The sequence below is a fragment of the Haliaeetus leucocephalus genome, unplaced genomic scaffold (assembly GCF_000737465.1).
Source record: "Haliaeetus leucocephalus isolate CR32 unplaced genomic scaffold, Haliaeetus_leucocephalus-4.0 Scaffold0, whole genome shotgun sequence".
NCBI classification, from domain to species: Eukaryota; Metazoa; Chordata; class Aves; order Accipitriformes; family Accipitridae; genus Haliaeetus; species Haliaeetus leucocephalus.
Genome location: NW_010972436.1, coordinates 4675316 through 4698207, shown reverse-complemented (window position 1 = coordinate 4698207; position 22892 = coordinate 4675316). Strand labels below are relative to the sequence as shown.

Below are 22892 nucleotides of genomic sequence, written 5' to 3'. Positions count from 1 at the left end.
ATCTATTCTTGCTTTCAATACAGGGCTTGATTATTTGTTTTAAGTGTGATTGTCAATATACCCATTTGTTCAAAGCTATGAAGCAGCTGTCTCCCTTACAGTAGAGATGCAAGGTAGAATGACCTTAAACTAATACTTGCTTTCGTCTGAGGATGCAGATAAATATCACTTCAAAATAACCTTTGCTCTGTAGCCAGTTTAGAGAAAATTGGTCTTTAATCCAAGATGCCCAGTGAATTTCATAAAAATAGAGAAATAAGACAACACAGTATTGTTAGTAGCACTATGAAAGCAAGAAATTGCATTGTAAATACACAATTTAAAATGTTTGCTTGCTTTGCCATGTGTAAAGAGAAGGAATTGCAGAAGAGAATGCACAAAGTTGGTCTTTGCCTACATTCAGGACTTTCTTCATTTTAGCACTTGTCTCTCCCTCATTTCTATGGTCTGCTTTCCAGCTACTTATTTTCTTAGTATGGGTGTTGCAATAGCAAAACAGAGGTGACTGGGACATTTGTTTCCCTCAGTTATAACAGTGTCTAGACAAGTTTGTTTATATTGTTTTGGAAAATAAGCAGGATCACCACCACAAATTCTTTCTAAAGTACTTGCAGTAAAGCGTATCTGATACTCCAAGGAAAATAGATTGGACCCTTTAGCATATGTAGGTGTTACCAGAAAATCTTGTATTTTTTCCCCACGGGAAATAACCAAACAAGTAGGTGCTTTTAAATATTGATGTACGGAGACATTAACTGAAGAATAATATATGGTTAGTGTAGCATCTTAGTGTTTGGAATAGTGAAAAATCTGATGAAAATGAGGACAAAAAAGGCTGCTGAAGTAGGTCCAACTGTGTTGTCCTACCTTATATTGCAATACGAGATTATATACTAACAACACAATTGTTGGGAATCCTAATTTAGGGGCTGAAAGCTCTGTCTTAAATACCTGCCCTAGAGCTAGAGATTCAAATGTATTGCTATATATTTGTTTCAAAGTAATTTCATTACTGGTACCAGCTAACGTGACACTTTGAATTTGCAGAGCCACATTGATAATGTACTACAGTTCAATGAAATGCATCTGATAACTGCAGTCTTTTGAATGCTATGTTGAAGCATAAAGTCAATAGATCTTGAAATTTATGGTGAGACACTTGTATATTGACTGCAAAGTGCTGGCATGCCATATTGTGTTGATGGTTCTGGTGTTCCTGTTTCTTGAAAGAAACCTTAATCTGCATTTTTGCATGATTTCTTGAGAAGCCAACATTTTATTTTATAAACAACCTTTCCTACAACCAGTGGAGAAAAGACAGAAGAATGAATAAATATGTTAAGATTTCTTACAATTCTCAGTTTCATGGTAGTATGGAGTCAGTGTTCCTGCTTCCCTCCCCTTCTGAAAAGCAACCTGAACAAGGTTCCAGATAGAACAAATTATGTAGTTGTCAGCTGGGCAAAAGAATGTGAGACCCTGGAAACCAAACACTAAGCTTAGGAAGGCGGGGGAGTGATCAGATCATGGTTTTAACAACCCTAAGTTGTAGCATCATCACAAAACAAAGAAGAGATAGTCTCTTGGACCGTGCTTCTGAATCTCAAAACATGAAGAAATTTTAAGAGTCCACAATTGGAGATAATAATTTGAAAGAGGATGTATACCATTTTGATGATATTTCCAGGGGAAAGCATAGATTTAATGAAAACTGTACTGCCATGGCAAAATTACAGCTTATCTCTAAAACTATGATCCTGAGCCAAGAAGATTGGTGGAGTTGAAGAGGTGGAGTAGATGGGATTCTGGGACTGAGTATGTTTCTGTGCAAATATTGATAAAATAGGTGTTACAGAGAACAAGCAAAGTAAGTTGCACAAGAGCTTACTCAAATCCGACTTCACTGGTAGGCTGTGATTTAACAGACACAATTATCTCTTAATGGTGGTTTAGTTTTCTGAAGTTTTTATTTGTCCTTAAACTCTTACTTCTCTGTGAAGAAACCTGCTGTGCCCAATCACAAAACAAGGGAAAAATATTTAAATGTTCCTAAATCCATTTATATTGTCTAAGTGAGGTAGCTGATTTAATATTAGTACCATATATTGGGAATATATATTTTCAATTTAAAGTATATAGGAGAAATATCATACTATTACAGATAACACTCCATAACAATGATAAGAAAACCCTGTCTTGGTATGTTTAGTAGTATGTTGTGCTAGCTAGCATAGTTTGCTGTGTTTAAAGAGATAGTGGAAATCCTGATACAAGACTCCTCAAAGGTGGATATGTTTCCTAGATTTTCTTCATTATTTGGAATATATTCCAGGAATTAAATTTTGCTTTTTTTAAAAAAAAAAAAAAAAAAAAAAAGCAAAGTCCACAGACAAGTCTGAAAGTTTGTGAGCATTATCAGTGTCTTTGTGAGCTTGCTTTTCTCTCATGATTCAGCAGCGTGTAAAAAATAATAGAAGCCTGTCAAAATAATACAAGCCTGTCAAGTCTTGCACACTGAGCATGAAATTCATGCAGTTGGTTTTTTCCTTATGTCTGCTCTGCTCCTCACAGAGCTGTCTCTCACAAACCTACTGAGTTTGAGGGCTTTATTCTCACTCTGTCCATTCAGTGCCAGACAAGCCACATGGTACGAATTCATGTAAAAGTAATATAAACAAGGTGGGAAAATGATGAAGTGCAACTAACTTTGACTTGTTTTAAAGTATTTTACAATTAAAAAAAAAATCAAAACCACAAACATTTTTTTAAATCAAAATTTAAAGTTTTGTTCAGTTTCTGCACCAACCCTGTGTGCAGAGGTGGCCAGAATGCCTACGAATAATTTCCTAAAAATGTGTCTCAATTCTCCAGACTACTTTGAAAATCTCAGCATTAATGTTTGTGAAAAGATTGCCTTTGGCAACTGGGTGGAAGTCATCACATCACTCATTTATTAACAAGGAGTAGCTATTAGTCCCTGCTAAGCTTGAACAGAATTTAAACTGTTGATCTGTATCTGAAAAGCTGATTGTCTTGTTGCCAGAGATGTAACCTCTCAAATTCTGTATCAAGTCCATGGCACTTGTCAACTTGAAAAAACTGATAATCTCATGCTGGTTATTAATAAAGTCTTACTTAGGCATAGTCTATTCATTCTAAAGGTACCTTTTTCTTTCAGACTTCTTAGTTAATGAGAAATTAATACGAGCAAAACTATTCAGATCTTACTGTGCTTTATTCCATTCATATATATATTCTGTCTACCTTTTAAATTTTTTTCCTCAATTTTTGATCTTTAAATATCTCTGACATAAATACATTTTTATTAAAGAGGACACAGTGTGAAGTGGAGGAGAAAAAGCCTAGATGTGTTCTACATAAATACAGCTAAAGTGGTTTACAGCAGAATAAAGTTTTTTGCTAATATAAATTCTTTCTTTTTTTCTCTTAGGAGGAAAAAGTTCAACTTATATGAATCAGGATAATATAAGCAGTACGTAGACACTCAAAGTAAATTGATAGTTGATGCTTTTTCTAAAATCCGTGAAATACTCTCTTCAGCCCTTTTGAGCGAACTTCTAATAAATAGTGTATAGATTAAATGTTACAGCGCAGGAGGGAAGTAAAATATGCATTGTTGTGAAGTGTAGGAGTCTTGCTGATCAGAAACAACATGCAGTGGGCTGTAGCCCCTTTTCTTGCAGCATCAACACCAAACAGAAATGGCAAATGCTTTTGTGATTTAAGTTCTTTTGCGCTAGCTACATAGAGAAGTCTGGACAAAGCCTCTTCAGATACAGATTCTCTCCATGCATTTCATTAGGTGGCTCAATGTCACTGCATCTTTAAAGCCCTGTACTCTAGAACTGGTAGTCTTTTAAGTTAATTAGAGTTTGCAGTTGACTATTTGCAGTGTGTTGTGGAAGAACAAACTATTTGAGCTAGAATGGAGTATTGATTAGAATCTTACAGGAAGCATCAATTGCTTGACTACGGTTTTCTTTAGACGTGTCATGATTTTTCTTGTAGGATTGTAATCAGTATTCATGATTTTTGAGAAACAGCTGATTACCCCCAACCCTGGCCCCCTGGAAGCTACGTTGATGCTTGATAATACACCGTAACTAAGGCCGCAGTCGTCAGTAAGACTCTGCTTATACTCATTAGGAAGTCCCAAAAGACTGGCAAAGATTGCTTTTTAAAGGAAACAGACTTGTCTAAAGGAATCATCAGCATTAATGTCCTTGGGGATCTGCACAACTGTTAATATGAGAGTGCCTTTAGGTAACTAGGGCTAATACAGACAGAACTTCTTGCTGAAAGTCAGTGTGGTGTTAAGATTTTTGATACTGTTTGACATAGTCTTATAAGCAAACTAAAGACTTGGTCTAGGTACAGTCATCATTTGGTGGTTACAACTGTATGAAAAAATGGTTCTTAGCATTATTTTTGTTTTAATGGCTTACTCTCAAAGTAGGTGGTCTTTTAGTCTTTCAGGGGCCCATGTCATTCGGTATTTTCATTATTAGCAGTGGAAAGAATGCATTAATATATGTAGACAGTACTAAACTGAAGTGGGTAGCAAGCATGGTGAAGAGGCTTAAAATTCAAAATTATCTTGACAAATGATCTGGTACAAAAGGACATGGAAGCAATACTCAAGGCTTTCTTTGCCCCTTTAATGGTAAGGACTGTCCTTGGGCTTCCCACGTCCCTGAGTGTAATGGCAGAGTTGTAGGGACTGAAGCATTATCCACAGTACAGAAGGTCAAGCTGGGGACCACTTAGGCGTATTGGACGTACACAGATTTATTGGACTGAATGTGATGTATCCAAGCATCCTGCTGGAGCTGGCTGCTATCGTTACAAGGCTCTTCCCTTGCTTGTCTTTGAAAGGTCATTGTGATTAGGAGATTCCAAATGAGCAGGGAAAAAACCAAACATTCAGACCCATCTTCAAGAAGGGTAAGAAGGAGGATCTGGGGATCTATAGGAAAGTCAGCGTGACTGTTGCCTCTGGGAAGATTATGGAGCAGATCCTCCTGGAAGCCATGTTCAGGCACATGAAGGGCAAGAACGTGATTGGAATTTATCAAGGGCAAATAATTGTCTTCTGTGATGACCCGAGTGGCTCAGTAGATGGGGAGAGAACGGTGGATGCTGTTTACCTTGACTTTAGGAAGGTGTTTGATGTGATCTGTTAGAGGCTATTTGTAACCAGACTGGAGGTAGGTGGTTTGGATAGGTGGACTGCAAGGTGGGTAGAAAACTACCTGGACTGCTATGCTCAGTGCTGATACAAAGTCAAGCTCATGGCCTGTAGTGTTCCTCAGAGGTTGCAACTGTGGTTGCTACTGTTTGATGTTTTTATTAACAGTCTGGACAATAGGAGGGAATGTGCCTTCAGCAAGGTCACAGATGATACCAAGTTAATGAATTGAAGCATAGGGCTTCTTTTCAGAGAGACCTTGATGGTCTGGAGAAATGAGCTGACAGAAAACTTGGGAAACCACAGCAGCATGAAAGAAGATGATAGAGGAAAGTTCACATGCTTTCCCAATGGCAGAAAGGAGAAATTTCAAGTTTCCATTTCATTACTGGATGGAACAGTAGTCTACAGGATCCTCTGGTGTTTAAAAAAAAAAAAAGTGATGATGTGTGATCTAACTTGAAGCCAGGAAGGGGTCCTGCATTTCACAGTAGTGGTCAGCACCGTTGTTTGAGGGTACTCCTCCTCTTCCAGGATATGCAACTATACTGAAGAACAGACAGCTGAGGAACATCATAGAAACCTTGGTTTGATCTCTTTGGTGACTGGCAGGGAGATTGGTAGAAATAGCAAAAGCACAGAGGTTTTGTATGCAGTGTTCTCCTTTCTTCAACATAAGATCATCATTTATATTCCTGCAGAACTGTCTTGTTTTCTACGCACCTTCCAATTTACAGTGAATGAGAAGGTAATTCTACAAATGGCAGTATCTCAGTACAGTCTGAGCGCTGATTAAGGCCAATCCTATGGGGAAAAAATGTAAAGACTGGGCTGTAATGCATGCATACTCTACATCAGGGCAAAATTTATTTCTACCTGCAATCCCAATTTTGGAATATTTTTGGTTTTCATGAGTTCTTTAAATTAAGTGTGATGGTGCTTTTCCTGTGGTCAGCTTATGTAGGTAATATTCTCAGATTTTACTTGAAACAAGGTAAGAATAACTTGAGGTACAGAATTATGTTATCTGGTAGGATGATAGCTGTCATCCCAGGTGATAATGGACTGATGTGGTCAAATATTTTCATGGTCTCAAAAATAAGTCTGTATTTTTGGGTATTGTCTTCATCTGCTGAGGGTGGGGAAGAATACCTTTTTGATTTGGGCTATAATGTCCATGTAGCTGTATCTGTGTGGGGAAAATCGATTTCAAGTGTTTTATTAGGAACCCACTCAAATTAGTGCATGGAATGCCATAAAACTGTTGAAAGTAGATTTATTCTGGTGATTTCTTTCCCAGTTGAAAACAAACATAATAGTGTTCTGCTTATAATTATTTCATACATAAATTCATCTAAATCAGAATATAAGTCAGTCTGGTAATACTCAAAATCAAATCTTGTGCAAGTAATTTGTATTTAGAATCCTATTATTAGAAACATGAGAATCATTACTTTCCTTCTTGAAGCTTTATATTTTCTGGTTTTATAATTTAAAATTAATGTTAAAATATCAATCTTTATAAAAATGTAAAATGTCAACCTTAACTTTTAAACACATAAGACAATAAGCGGAAGAAAGTGTCTGTGTTACAAATATAAACTTGCAGGTTGCCAGTAATTTGATTGACAAGCACTGTGTGGAGATACTGGCAACTGTTGCTTTTGCATACTTTTGTATTTTTATAGTTGGCTTCTAACTGGCAAGCACAGATGGCCATAGATTATGATTTTTTTATGTTTCTGAATTAGAGAAAACATTTATATAGTATTTTAAATTGCATTGTCTAAATATCATGTGTTAACTACTCTATATGGGTTTTGATTTTAATTGCTAAGTTATAGTATAGGATTTTTGGAACGAACTATTTTAATATTTTGTTAATAATATGAAAGGTTTCTGTGCCCAGCTTTTGAATAATTGGAAGATTTGTTCTCAAGCAACTTCTCATTAAGTAATCAACGTTATTTAGTGGTAGTAGCAACTTTTTAAAGTTTTTTCCTGAAAAAAATTAATCAGATTTGATACTATCAGGCCTTTCTCTTTCTGGTAATGAAGAATGTTCTACCACAAAGTTGGAATTGGTCATTTCAGTGGTACTTCATAAAGTATTTGCGACTGCTCTAACCCAGAGATTAAAAGGGTTTTAGAGAAACCCTGTGAACTGCTCTTTGAAGGATCAGGCTTGTTCTGCCCATTCCAGGAAGTTCAGTGTACTGTATAACTTATTTTTGCCAAAATTCTGAGGGGAAAAAAAAAAGAACTAAACTGTTTTCTAGGATGTGAATTCGTAGCTTTTATTGCTATCTATTCTTGGTAGTCTGCTATAAGCTTATGTAGGGACTAGGAGAATTGAATGGCAATAAGAATCTGAATATACTCTATAGGAACTTTTTTGTAGTAGTATATTTAGCTAATTTATGTAAAGATAGTGTACTATTTCTGTCTGAAGTTAATTATGCCATGCATTGTGACTTTAGGGGTCCCGTAAAATAAAAACATAGCTCCTGCTTTGTTAAATGAAACTAGCGCTCTCAGGCATAAATTCAGTTATGTGTGGTTAGTAAGGAGAAAAATAGTAATTGAGTGGTAATTGAGGAGAAAAAATATTAAATACTAGACATGAAAATAATTTTTCTTTTACCAGAAGGAAACTTTGCTCTTTCCATCTATTATTACAGAAATTTAGATTGGAGTTTAGCCTTACTTTGGGCTCAGGGAAAAAACAGACTCACTTTTTTGCTGTCTTGTGGTCTTAGGCATGTTTTCCTAAGGTTATTTTTCAGGGAAGAAGGGCAGCATGTAAGACAGAGATTTATTAACTGTTTTGTGTGCATGTCGCATTTAATGATGTGGTTTCATTGCTTTTTAGACTATTCCTGTTCTGGAAGACATTTCTTTTGAGTTGAATATTTTTTTAAGACCCGAATATAGTGGAATAAAGATGCTTAATACTTAACTCTGTAACCGTATTGCAACTGTTTTCTGAAAATAAATTGTTATCCTGAAAGAACTCCAAGGGATTAATTAAATGAGTCTCCAGCTGCTAATTTAACTATATATAGTTAAATAGCTGATATAACTATATGCTTGTTAAAGAACAGGTGCTAAACCAGTTGCTTTAAGAAGAAGTAAAGTGAAGTAACTACCTAAACAATGCTCAGATTGTTAGTAAATTTTTTTTTAGTGATACAGAAGGCAACATACTTACTGACACATGCCTGATGACTCTGCTGCTTTCCAAAAAATTCAAGTTCTGAATAGATTAATGATTTAATGCCTATATTTGACCACTAAATTGCTACTATGCCATAAACGAAGCTTTCTTCTGAAGCCCTGCTGAAGCTTGTTATCTGTGAATGTCCATTACTTCTTTCTTTATTTCTCTTTCTTGTGGTGTATGGTATTCATCTGTATGCTTTGTTTAAATAATTCATTGTGAACCATTCATGAACTATGGTTCTGTAGGTGAGAATGAGTAAAATTGATCCTTGTTGTAATTCACTTGACTGCACTGGGTTTATAGAAATCAACTGCAGTAAATGTAAGGCCTAGCATTATAAATTTAAACACAATATTGAAAGAAAAAGTGGGTATAAAATTGGAAGCCAGTACATAATTTTAATGCTTGAGTAGCATGGGGACTATCTCTCATTTGCCTTCTGTTCGGTAGGGCTGTATCTGCCTTTTACTTCCAGAAGACAACTCATTTCACAAGGCTGATTTCATCAAGAGTTGAGCGGGGAAAAAAGTACATAAAATCCTAGCCAAATTTGTAATTGCACAACCTTACAAAAAATGTCGTTGCTGAAGCTTGCTGGAGAATTCATCTTTATGAAATACTGCACTAATTGTGGCTTTCAGTCTAATGGTTTTTCTGCCAAGTGTATTTTGTAGGCATTACTTTAATCTGTCCCAGTGGCTTTAAGGTGTGGTAACTTTTGCAAGTCCCAGGCCTTTGTTTGTTTGTTTTGCTTTTATCTTCATGTGATTGAATTAATGAACACAAGCTTTGTCTTCATTGCTTTGCATCTCCTGGGCCAGTAGGGGATACACAGCAATCTAGTTTCCATTCAGTTGGTGTCATGTGTAGCCTACCTGATTTAGTGTACTACATGCCACCAGTGACTTAGTTTTATTAGTTATTCTTAAGTTCTAACACTATCTGACAACTTAGAGTTTTCATAACTTTTCATTAAGATGAAAGGTATCATCTTGTTACACATCTAAAACCATGATAGGTAAGGTTGTATCACCTTTTGGAGCTCAAAAATGTTATTTATTCTTTTGTCTGTCATAGCCTCTACCACTTACTGTTCAGCTGCTAAGTGTTACTAAGATATAATAATTTTATATCTTGATTTAAGTCACCAAAGATAAATTGTCTGTTCACTTCCTAGAGTCTGTCTTTTGGCTGTGTCAGCAAAACATACCACATCCTGTGTTTTCATTCAGTAGGAAAGTGATACTAAAATCATATTGTAGGCTCTCATGTACACTTTTAAAACAGGAACTGGTTTAGTTAATAGAACCTCATCTACGTTTACAGCTTGTTTAGGGTCCTGCACTTTAGTGAGCTTACTGTCCTTACGTCGATGTCAGAGCTGAAGTTACCCATTGCCTTATGTGGATACCAAAACACCCCAGAGAACTGGGTCCAGCTGGGGAGTAACTTACTAGCGGTTAGTACATACTATTATTAAATTGCTGAAGTCTAGTGGATTTGTGTGTAGACATAAACATGGTGGCATGTAGAAAATCTTTGCAATGTTATAGCCTAGTGACTGAATTTTAGGACTCTCTTGAAGATTATGACAACACTGAAGGTTGGTTAGTGCCTGAGGATAATGACTGATATTTTTGTTTCTAAAAGGCTGTGAGATATCAAGTTCATACAGTCCAATGAACAGTACTGTAACTGTATGGAAAACAACTAATGCTTTCAAAGGATCTAAATCTTCATATTAGGATTCATTTTCAAGAATGAATTAATATCCAAACCCATCTGCTGGGTGCAAATTTTCAGAAAACTTTCGTGAGATGTGAAGAACGGCATTGCAAAGCAGTGAAGTTTTCTAGTTCAGAAAGTTGGTGAAGAAAATCATATGACTTGTTAAAAACTAGCAGTTTAGCAAATTAAGTAGTAAAACTTCCCCCCCCCCCCCATTCTTTTATAAGGATAAAATGTAATGGAAACATTTGCATCTCCTTTGTTAAAATTTGTTTGACCAAATTTTAGCTCTGGCCTGGAATTTCCTGGCTTTGGCAAGCTGGATGACTTTAGAATGGCTAAGGGAGGAAAGGGGGAAATATTTTTCCTTCCAGGGGGCTGAAAGATTTTCTTAAACACATTTGTTAATCCATTTGTTAACATTCTGATAATTCCTCCTCCTTCCCCACCTCCCCTCCAAAAATTGTTTCAAGAGGTTGTAGTGTTGCTGAAAAACTCGGAATAAAGAACTTATCAACACCAATTTAGTGTAGATAAGCAGACACTTCTTTATTGACGGCCGGGTGCGCGGGTGAGTCCTCTCACGAACCACGCACACCTGAACACCAAAATCGTACACCTTATATTAAACTTATTCATACATATTCATTAGATTTCCAAGAAAGGTTATACATATTCATTGGTTTCCTGGGAAGTGATTAGCATATGTAAATGTCCTTTACGCAGACGCAATGAAGGTCTCTGGTGGTCTTCGGAAGCCCTCTGGTGGTCTTCCATAGTCTTCCTCACTTTGTCTGATAGTTGACCTTTCATATGATTCTGCGCAGTACAATTTTCACCATCATGTATTAGATTTACATAAAATACATTCAATGTTAATTCTTGAATTTAATATTTCTAGTGATTGGCCCTCAGTCACACCACCTTATCAATATTCTTATACTAAAACAGTCATTGGTTAATCTCACTTGACTCTACTGATTGGAACTCTCGTTAATTAGATCGAAGTAAATCTTTACCAAAGCTTCCGTGGTTAACTGATTTCAGACAATACTCGAATTCTTATAGTTACACATAATACATTTTCTTAAGTTCCTAAGTTCCTATTAATTTGAAATTCTGACATCTGCTATCTAAGTTCTAAATGTTCCTACTAGATGATTTTAACCAATTCCTCCGGCCTTGGTACAGGGCTATACAGGGGATTTCACAGCAGCTGTTAGTTGTTGGTTAAATGTATAGAATGCAATATATATTTTGCTAAAATATTTCTTATAGTTCCATATTCCTATTAAAATTAAATATGATTAATTCTAACTAATAACAAATCAGTAACAGTAGGACATTGAAGACTGACTCTGTCTCTGTGCTATGGGGTTTTTTTCAGCCTAGCTGAAGAAAGCTTCAGGATCCAGTTTTTAATTAAAGTTGGTGTTACACATAAGCCTAGTATAACAGGAGTGCATTTCTGTCATTGCATAACTCTTTTGCCTTACCTTATTACAGAGCCTTTGAAACTCTGGGCAGAAGCAAAGGATAGACCATGCCTTTTGAGACAGCACCCGACTGGTGATCTTCCTCACTTAACGCAGAGTAAAAGAAGCTCTGTTTTACGTTAGCTGCCTTTGCATTGATGTGACAAAGACATCCTCATGTTTCGGGCTTCAAGCATGGGTGATCTGTGCTTTTTTACAGAGCAGCATGAAAACAAGCTTTCTATTTGCCCTCTCATTTTTGTCACTGACAGCTTGGCCCAATCCAATTATTTCCCCTTCACTTTAGGGAAATAATGGTACCAATGCAGGTCAGGTGCTTTTTTGACCCTCTGTATCAGCAGAGGCAGTTATACAACATTCAGTATGAGAAAGATAAAGTTAAAAAGTAGATAGGAGCAATATATAAATCATGCATGTATAAGTAGGTTAGTTAAGAGACCAGTTGAGCAATTTTTTTAGTAGTTAGTTTGAGGCATTGCTTTTCCTGAAGCAATCCAGCATTGAAATGTGCTTGGTGTACTTGTGTCTGTCATTGTAACCTGACTTGAGAGTATTTTCATACACTTAACTTACATTCCTTGTCCAGGAAATAACCCAGCTGTAATGAACTTAGCTGTTCCTAGGTCTGTTCCTATTTAAATTCTTGGGACATGGAAGAGCAGACCAGATCAGAACCACGCTAATTCTGAGGCTTTCCAGCTCACAGTGCCATCTGGAGGGGTTCATTCGAGTTCAGTGCCCTTGGTTATTAGCACTGACAACAGTAGTCTCTAACTTGATACAGACTGCTAAAAAGATGAAGACAATTGCCCTGCATGCTGTTATTCTCACTGTCCTCAGTTGTCCTCTATGGTACTTCACCTGTAACTGTAAATTGTGGTGATCCCATTGGTTTTCTTCAGAGTACTGCACAGGAACGGCTGTCTCTGAAGCTGAAAGACTCTCAAGCTTGTATTTAGGTAGAGACTATAGCATTTCTTCTTTGGAAATTTTCATAGCCTTATTGACATCCTCTAATACTCATGAGCCACTTAAAATCTCTGTACGGAGAGACATTCTAAGGTCTTGCTTACGTTATTTGGGAAAATCTGACTAAGTGCAACATAAAAAAAAAAAAGTAGATTGGAAATACCTCATTCCTGGGTGATTATTTTCTTGTTCATTCAGCCTAATGTTTCCCACTTAGTAAATTCAGCATCTGTTGAATGGAAGAAATAAACTAAAGCTCCATTTGCCTCAATAGATAAGCAGATTGAAACTTGCAAAGAACATTCATTCTTTACTTACAGTTTGGATTTTCAGCTATGTGACATAATATGTTGAACATATTTGCAGGTTACTTGTCAGTTATCTTCTTTCTGTAGGCTTTTATCTCAGAATTTGGAAAGAGATGTGATACTCTCCTATTTGTTGATTAGCAGCATAGAATAATAGAATAGAATCAGTAGACTTCACTTGAAAGATGTCTATTTATCCTCTGTGTTTGATAATTTTCCATTCATCTCACTCTCTGTTACCCTTTTCTTAGGCATCAGGAACTTAGAAGATGCAGGCGGCACTGTAAATTTGCCTATACTTCAGGAGTTAGTGCTTTGGCAATGCAACTCTCAGTGCTTAGACCTTTTGAGAATATGACAAAAAGTGACAAAGTGCCACTTTCTTCTCTTACGCAGTTACCAGTTAGCCTATTCAATACCTCTTTAGGGGGCGGATGGTCAAGCTTTACAAAATTTGGTGACATAACAACAAATGAGTTTTGAACAGCCTAGGTGAGGCTTTACTGCTTAAATCTTAGTATTGCTGTCTCCCAGGCTCTCTTCCTTATTCCTTTAGAGGGCCTCTTATCTGCTGCCATGGAACATAAAGATGTTACTGTATATTGGAATCATAAACCCAGGTCACAGGTGAAACAGATTACAGCAAGTATTTTTTTCAGTTATCCGGGGGAGGTGGAATAGATAACCTGAGACTTAAAATCACAGCAGATCTCCAGCTTCTGAATGTTGTCAAAATTTCAAATTCAGGTTGGCCTTTTTGCTTTGTCCCTATTGGCTTGCAAGACACCCAAGTCAAGACTTCATGGGACGTATCTGTGCTTTATAGATGATCAAAACAAATCCCACCCCAGGGCCTTGCTTGTTGTTCTTTGTGTGTCACTGAAAGCCTCTGTAGCAGTAATTGCTTACCTGTTCTCAAGGGGAGTAGTGACCTATCATTACTAGGGCAAGTGAATCTTAAATTAATCCTTCGCCTTTTAAGACAAGTTATCAGTCTTAGTCTAAATATTTTGGTTTCACTTTCATTCTCAGTAATCATTCAGAAATTATACCTTATTATCATTCAGTGATGAGGATTAGGAGCATTATATTTGGAAAAGCCTGAGCCATTTTTATCATAGGACTGTTTATGATCTTCCATGAGTTTCATGATGCACCTGAGTGTTATCTTGCACTTGCAGCCACAGTCTGTCTGATTCTGGGGTATGTTGTAGTTAAAACTTGTACAATACAGTTTGCTACAATGCATGTTATACATTCAGACACAGCTTAGAGCAGACTCTTTAGCATTCATTCTATAAGCAAAATAAATATCCCTTTCTCAGCCAAATTTGTGGCTTTTGTGTTGGTGACAAGTCCCAAGCAACACCTGACAATACTATTTCACATCTGCCTACCCTCCATGTGCTTAGTTGCAGACACTGCTCCTGTGGAGAATTTCAGTCTGCTAGATTGAAAGCTTAAGATATGCTTCCTGCTGTTAAATACAACATTTACGTTAAAGCACTGAAGCTAGGAGTGTTTGTTAGGCTCACTGGACCTTTTTCCACTGTATTGTGAGACCAGATGCTCAAATAACAAATGGTATTATTGCTACCAAATTCTGTTTTACAAAACAGGATTGCATAGGGTCTTTTCAGTCATGCAATAAGTAGTAAATCGCGAAACTGATGTACAGACCGTTGGCTTCATATCTTAGTCATTTACTATGGTAGGCATTGAGAGTCATTTCAGAGAGGTTTCTCATGGTTTCTCTTCATTGCTGCCAGGACATGCTGCTCTCTAATGGTTAGCTTGCTATCCACCAGGACTCTCAGGTCTTTTTCAGCAGAGCTACCAGGCCAGTCAGTCCCCAGCTGTTACTGTTGTATGGGTAATTCCATCCCAGGTGCAGGACTTGATGTTTATCTTTGTTAAATCTCATGCAGGTCTTGTTGGCTTAGTCTTCCGGCATGTTGAGGTCTTTCTGTGTGGTGGTTCTTCCTTCTGGTGTATCTGGCTTTCCTCCAGTTTGATGTCATCCATGAACTTGGTTAAGGTGCATGTGATTTCATCATCCAGATTATCTATAAACATACGGAATATTATTGGACTGCCAGTTTGACTTTGAGCCATTAACCACTGCTCTAAGCTACAGACAGGAAGATTCAGGCAGAAGTCCTTGTCGTCTTATGTTGACTGAGTGATCTAAAGATGACCTGGTCCAGTACAGAACATTTCTCACTGGATACCAGACTGTTTGAGAAATTCTGACAAAGAGCAAGTCCCCTTCTGTGAGCAGGACATGTTCAGGTGAAGTTTAAGCAGTATCTGGAACATCTTTTGAAACGATAGTAGTTGAGAAGTCAAGACCATAATGTAGATCTTAATTCATGCTTTTATTGTACAGTATAGAAATGAAAAAGAATAATTACTGCCTGTAGCAGGTTCTCTGAGGTTCCTTTTTGTTGTCAGTCTGTAAGTTCACAACTCGTCCTTCTAAGCTGCTTCTTTAAATACAAGTTAAGAAAAGAAATAGAGATTTTATACTTAAGAGGAGCTATGAGAGATGAACAGTCACTGCTCTTTCTGTAAGAGCTGCCTATGCAGCACTGAATTTGAGATGTAAGCATTCAATGTTAGTAAGTTAAAATTTGAAATTAAGACATGAAGTATAACTGTACAACTATACTTGTACAGGATATGCTACCTATAAACTTCTTGTCTTAGCAATTAGAATTTGTTTTTTAAACAGTAAGTACAGCAAATATTGTTTATCTTATTTCATAACAGCCTTCTTCAGAGGCACTGAGCAATTTTAATTCCTGTTAACTCTGAAAATGAGACTATCCGGATCTAATACATTATCTCAGAATGTTAAGGGATAATAAGCAATCATAAGGCAGCATCCAGTTTTTTCTGTTTTAAAAAGTCTTTTCTGCATGTGAAGTGAAAATATAGCTATTTATGCTTTATAACTGTAGCTTTTTAAATATTAATGGATTTTTTCAGTATTTTCTTGTGCTGATATATGGGCAGTGATTAAATGTTGCAGCTTTTGTTTGGATATTTTATATATTTTTTTAAATGCTTAAGAGGAGATTAAGTTTTGCATTCTGTTGGAGCCAAATTTTATTTTAACATGCACTTCTACTCTAGAAATAGTTCAGTCAGACCATATTTGAAATTAATCAGTGGACAGTGTATCCCAGCAATCTAGATTGCTGGCACAATTGCCAAGTGTCAGAATGTGCTGAAGATAGCTGAATAAATAAATAAATAATGCTGCTGTTGTAATTATAGCAGTGCATTAACTATCATAATTAACACAGTTACACAAGTAATCCCCACCACTCTGCAAGTTAGTTCCCTTCTGTCTCAAGAGTATTTAATTCCTAATAGTGGTTGATTCTCCTCCACTTTTCTGACTTTCTGCCAGTTGGAGGATATCAGCATTTAAAAGCTAAGGTAATGTTGTACCAGGTGTCTGTAATTTTGCTGCAGTCTGTGATGCGCGATTGGTGCTAGTATTTTTGGGGGGATTCATAAGTAGAAAGAAATTATAATTAGAACCAGATAAATAAATATATGCTTAAATATCTAAGTTCTCTGGTGCAATTGTTTTTTTATTGTGGGAAATTATTTTGAAAAGTATACCCATTACTTATCTGCACGCTGCTCTGTTGTAGTCTTGTGATTTTGAATAGGTGTTTTTCTAAGAGGCAACATGTCTTGTGCATCCACAGAATTTAGTGCTAACATCCAATCACTTCCCATTTTTCAATCTACTGGAAAGCTGAGCAGCTGTTGTAAATGGCAGTTCTGAAAATAAACATGTAATTCTTCCTGCACAATTTTATTGTAGGTTGTTATGCATTAAGAGGAAAGAAACATAGTTTCATTCTCAGAGTTTAGCTTAAAACTTTCATTTATTTATTGCAATTAAGAATTTAATTATACAATGGCTATTCAACAGAAATAATTTGGACAATAAACATGGACTCCATAATACAATTTTTTATATTGCTATAAAGTGGACACATCTGTTTCCAAGAGTGTCGCTTTTTTTTGCCTACAAGCAGGACTTGAAAAACCTATAAGCTGAAAATTGCAAGTTGTTAGGTATTTTAGATGGAAAAGCTGAGAGACAAGGATAAGGAGCAAAACCAGCTGTTACTCACTACCAGAAAACACTGATGGAATTTTTAACAGGATTCAATACTGCTTGGAGGATCCAAGGTCTTATCAGCATGATGGGAAAAGCTGGAGGCAACACGCTGGCGGATAGTGAAAGAAGACTTGCTCTAGATTGGTTTTCAGATGTGCTAAAACCTATGGTAAAGTTGCATCACAGCTGACTATGTTCCTGATGCCTTCCCGGGGTAAAGTGCTCATTCTCTCTTGCTCCTTGGAGATGGATCAATGCAGAGAGCCTGTTCTGAGCATCCTTCAGCTTCTGTTTTTTGATCCTTCCTCCTCCATGAGTAACATCTGTGTTTACATCTTTTCTTCTTGCTTGCAACTTTTGTAACTTGACAGACACTTGATGTTGAATTGTTTCAAAACTGCAGATTTAGAACTGACAGAAGCAGTGTTAAATTCTCCACAGACTTAGTTTTGGTGTTATCAAGCCGATATGCCTGGAAGACAGGTGTGGTGGATTGACCCTGGCTGGATGCCAGGTGCTCACCAAAGCTGCTCTATCACTCCCCTTCCTCAGCTGGCCAGGGGACAGAAAATATAAGGAAAGGCTCGTGGGTTGAGATAAGGATAGGAAGATATCATTTACCAATTAGCATCATAGGTCAAACAGGCTCAGCTTGGGGAAAAAAAAATAATTTAATTTATTACCAATCAAACCAGAGTAGGATAATGAGAAATAGAACCAGTTCTTAAAAACACCTTCCCCCCACCCCTCCCTTCTTCCTGGGTTCAACTCCACTCCCAATTTTCTCTACCTCCTCCCCCCTCAGCAGTACAGGGGAATGGGGGTTGTAGTCGTTGTTTCTGCTGCTCCTTCCTTCTCAGGGGGAGGACTCCTCACTCTTCCCCTGCTCCAGCGTGGGGTCCTCTCTCCATGGGTCCACAGGTCCTGCCAGGAGCCTGCTCCAGCACGGGGTTCCCATGGGGTCACAGCCTCCTTTGGGCATCCACCTGCTCCGGTGTGGGGTCCTCCCCAGGCTGCAGGTGGATATCTGCTCCACCGTGGACCTCCCTGGGCTGCAGGGGGACAGCCTGCCTCACCATGGTCTTCCCCACGGGCTGCAGGGGAATCTCTGCTCCGGCGCCTGGAGCATCTCCTCCCCCTCCTTCTTCACTGACCTGGGGGTCTGCAGGGCTGTTTCTCTTGCGTATTCTCCTCTCCTCTGGCTGCTGTTGTGCAGCAGTTCTTTCCCCTTCTTAAATCTGTTATCCCAGAGGTGCTCCCACCATTGCTGATGGGCTCGGTCTTGGCCAGCGGTGGGTCCATCTTGGAGCCAGCTGGCATTGGCTCTATCGGACACAGGGGAAGCTTCAGCAGCTTCTCACAGAAGCCACCCCTGTAGCCTCCCAGCTACCAAAACCTTGCCACACAAACCCAATACAACAGGGTAAAGGAATGTATGGTTGTATCAGCTTGTATTTGTTTCACATTTTGTTCATACTGGAAAAACGATTTTTGGGGAAATAAAATATCTGGAAGTGTTTTTCTGTTTTAATGAAAGTTTTAATTCTACCAAATTTATTTTCCTTAGTTTCCATGATTGCTGCTCGAATTTTTCCTGCTTGTCGTTGAAATGTAGATAGATCCTCAACTCTAGTTCCCGAGTCCTATTTTCTGAAGGAATTAGGTATCTGAGACTCCCTTGTCTTCATGTAAGCATCACGGGGTATTTGTTCACCAGTAGCTTTTCATTATGCTGCTTCTCTCATTTCTAGTTTTTAAAATTTGATTAAAAATGTGAATTTGAAGCTATGTTGCATTAATAGCTGGACAGTTTTGTGTATACATGAATGTGCGGAGTAAAAAGTGCTATCATTTGTGCGTGCATCTGCGCTAATAGTGTAGTGTAATTTATTTCCAAAATATTAAATACCCGTACAGAAATTGTCAGTTGAGAACTTGTGTAATATAAAAATATAGCAGTTTAGTTTGCATATGCATTTAGCTTTTATATGTGCCCATCTTCAGCAACGTTTAAACAGAAAAAAATAAGGTCTGTTTATAACTGCCATGGTAGAGTTTAATCTGTTAATTCTGAACAAGTGAGAGTCGACAACTTAATTTTGAAAGGAGAGAAATCTGGCATACCCAGATGCCTCAGCTAAAATATGCAAAATGCTTGAGGAGAGACACAGAGTAATTCACTTGTCCTTGAGCTACACATCTAATTTTGTAGACAAATAAAGACTGTAAAGCTGCTTTTAAAAAGCCAACTTAACTTTCCATTACAGAAGGTTTCAATCAAGTTGGGGAAGAGAGTTCTTGACCAGTGGCACTACATGTCTTCCATTATTTAAAAAGTAAAAAATGTGAAATCTCAGTAGTTGCACTTGAAATCAGGTTATCTGTTTTATGTCATTGTGGCATTTGGACAAATTCTGCTTGTCTTTTGGTTAAATTGAAAACTATTTTGTTGAGGTAAATTTACAGTTTTAGCAGAATGTAGTAATGTCATAGAGACAAATGGAACCTTCACCCTTCCCATTTTTAAGAAGCTAAATCTATGCTTTTTTTTTTTCTCCTTAAACTTTGAAGTCAGGAGGAGACTATCCTTTCTTTTCCTGTTCAGAATTTGTGGTGTTTATAAGCTTTAATAGAGTTTTGGTGAAACAATGAAAGTTGCCTATTTACAAAATAGAAAAAAAAAAATCATTAAGTTGAACTAACTAGGGATGTGGTAGGGAGGAATTAAGTATTAAATACGTAGGTGAGTATATTTTGCTCAGCAAATCTTCAGGTCCTCCTCCTGTAAACAGAGCAGGAGCCATATGCCAAACTGTCAGTCATCCTAAGAATGGAGAAGGAGGCTGAAGAAACCCATGAAGAAATACAAATAAAGGGACGTAAGCATAAACTAGCCAGAAGTCAGCAGTGATCTGTCAGTGATGCGTTTATTTAGATTGGGGCTTCTCAGCTATCTTGGGGCCAGATGAGAACTAGAGAACACTTCAAGTGACAGCTCGCACTGTAACCGGTGACTGGGAAAGAGGATCTGTGTGTCCTGCTTGATTTGCATGTTGCTGAAGAGGTTGGATGGAAGCCTGGCTTTCTCGACTGGTGAATATCAGGAGCAAACATGCTATCTTTTCTATAGCTTTTTCTTAAGATTACAGCTGATTTATAAAAAATACATGATACTTGGGTATTAGTTGTTGTAAAAAGTATTTAAAGCTTTAGGATCTTGATTCGTATGCTTTATGTTGGAGCTACATTTATAAAATATATTGTAGCAATTAATGTTGGACTCTTCAATTTGAAAATAATGATCTTTGTTTCCAGATTTCATTGGTAGGATCTGTTTAATTTTGAATTTTAATTGGTAAAACCTGTCGTGCTTGCTTTTTCTTATTTGAACAGAAATTCTGTTCTTGTTAAGAAAAAAATATTTTAAATGGATTTTCTTGTGTAAACCACTATAAAGTGATTAAAAGTGATAAGCTCTTCAAAAGGCAGTGTCTTACAGTATTTGAATAGCTTACATACTAATTGGTTTTTCAACTGTGTGCCTGGCTCACCTGTGACTTTTTGCTCATCAGCATGTTTTGCTACAAGGTAGCGTATCTTTTAATTTGCTTATTGTTTGTTTTTAGACTATTCCCTCATTATGTATTTTGCTATTTCTTTATGATGTTTTCAGTAACTTGATCTGCTTTATGAGTTCTAACAAACTTTTAAAAAAACTTTGTGATACTTGCTGGAAGAGAGATTTGCTTTTATCTGTCTCTGGTATAAAATTTAAAAGTAATTTCTGTAAATTATTTTTGAGGTATTTGTTACTATAAAATTGAAAAATGAGATCAGAGGTTATTTCATTGCATTTGTCTTTTATAGTGACATTTGTACCTTTACCTTTGAATGTTTTGATTCCTAGGTATCAATCTGTGGAACAGTAACTTGCTAGTATGAAACTGAAAAGGAATTCATTAATAGATTGTTGTTTCACATTTAAGAATTTTTTTAAGGCAAACTATGTAAACAGAAGAATAATCTGAATGTGTCTCAGATATGCAGCATTAACTTCCAACTTGTTTTCAGCAGTGATTAGTTTGAAGCTTTATGTAGAACAGCTGGTAAGCCTTTGTAGTGGATGTCATTAGTAATAAAGAGGAAAACTTTCATCTTTAACAAGATTTTGTCTTCTATACAGCTTGCCCAATTTAGGCAGCGGAAAGCGCAAACCAATGGTCAAAATGGATCAAAGAAGCAGAAAAAGAGGAAGAAAACAGCAAACATCAAAGATGAAGAATCAATACAAGATGGGATTGATACTGATCGATCTCAAGGTGATGAAACATCCACGTGCAGCAGCCGAAGGGGAGCAGCTGCTACTGCTGACTTTGCTATTATCAGGACTTTGCATAGTGGAGAAATTATCAAACACAGCCAGACTTACACCATTGAGGTAAGTTTGTCTCAGGCTGTAAACAGTTGCTTTTGGGGAGGGAAAAATAGTCCATTAATTTTGAGAGTGGAAATGATAGAATTATATGCGATTTTGGATATTATTTCCTTGCCTCCTCTGCCTGTCCTTAATATGTCCAGAGAAGGCACTTTCTACCTGCCTGCTGGCATCATGTTTTCTGTCGTAATCAGTGTAGTGTAGATTATGGAAAGGTTGTTGGTACTGCTGTACTCCCTAAATGGGCAAAAATTGGTATTGTTTTATTGCTTCATTTTATGCATTTTGTTTTATTAAAAGTTTACAAATTGCAGTGGATTTTTGATCACAGCAGCTACGGCTACAGCAAAATGCAAAACTAAACATCTTTCTTGTATCCATAATGTAATTTGAGTCTTTCTGGTTAATGAGGAGGAGGAGGAATGAATTTAGAAAACACTACTTAGAACTGGATGCCTTACAAGACTGATAAATAGATACTCTACTTTTACTACTTAATGAAATATAATCCTGATTGCTAGTGGCTGAAAGTACATGCTCTGGAAAGTTGTAAGAGGCCCCATGTGATATGCACTGGCACTCCAGTTCTGAGTGGACATGAATTCACATAACGTAGTATGTTGTTCCAAATATGAGGGACAAGAGATGCTGATGTTATTTACAGAATAGCTTATTCCATTTGTGAAATCAGTGCCTCTAAAAGGACGAGTGGCATTCTGAACAAGCAGGTCAATGCAGAATCCCAGCTCTGTGCATGTGAATGCAATCTTTTCTGAGAGATGTAGTACAGATGAGCACAATGCATTTTGATTTGTCAGTCCTGTGCTAGGATAGACCATTTGTAACTATTTTGGGTCCATAATCTCATTTCCTACAGCTGAGAAGTAATAGAGAAATTACACTTTTTAAAAATTTCTTGCATTTGTGTTAAAAAAAAAAAAAAAAAGAAAAAAGTTACCCTGGTGGAGGGGCAGACCAAATCATACATGTGAATAAAAACTTGTAAAGTAATTGATCCATTTATTTTACAATTTTAAGCCTACAGTATGTCAGTATACTAGATATTTTGAACTTCGTGAAAAGCTACATAATAAAGGCATGTATCTATACTTAGCAAGCTCGTGTGAGGGCTTCAGAACTGTTTGTAGTAACTCAATAAAACTGTCTGTTCAACTCGTAGCTTTTCCTGGAGGAGGAAGTAAATTTTTTAAAGAGTATTTGAATGACTGTTTTCATAGGTGAAGGTGAGACTTTTTTGCCTTCTAGGAGAAGAGAAAGGTGTACTTTATGAAATGCAGCAGGTTATCTACAACTAACGAGAGAGGACTGTTAGGGCAGAGCACTGTTTAAAGGGAATCACTTAAACTGTTGTTTTAA

The 22892-nt window shown here is 37.1% G+C and overlaps 1 protein-coding gene across 9 annotated transcripts in view; it reads left to right on the top strand.

Annotated features, from left to right (window-relative positions):
* Window positions 1–22892, top strand: part of AKAP9 (A kinase (PRKA) anchor protein 9) — a 124345-nt gene that overhangs the window by 6456 nt on the left and 94997 nt on the right. For all 9 annotated transcript variants that reach the window (XM_010573686.1, XM_010573598.1, XM_010573448.1 and 6 more), the window contains exon 2: window positions 21264–21518. In XM_010573686.1, coding sequence (XP_010571988.1) covers window positions 21264–21518 — 255 coding nt within the window. The remainder of the gene's footprint in view (window positions 1–21263; window positions 21519–22892) is intronic.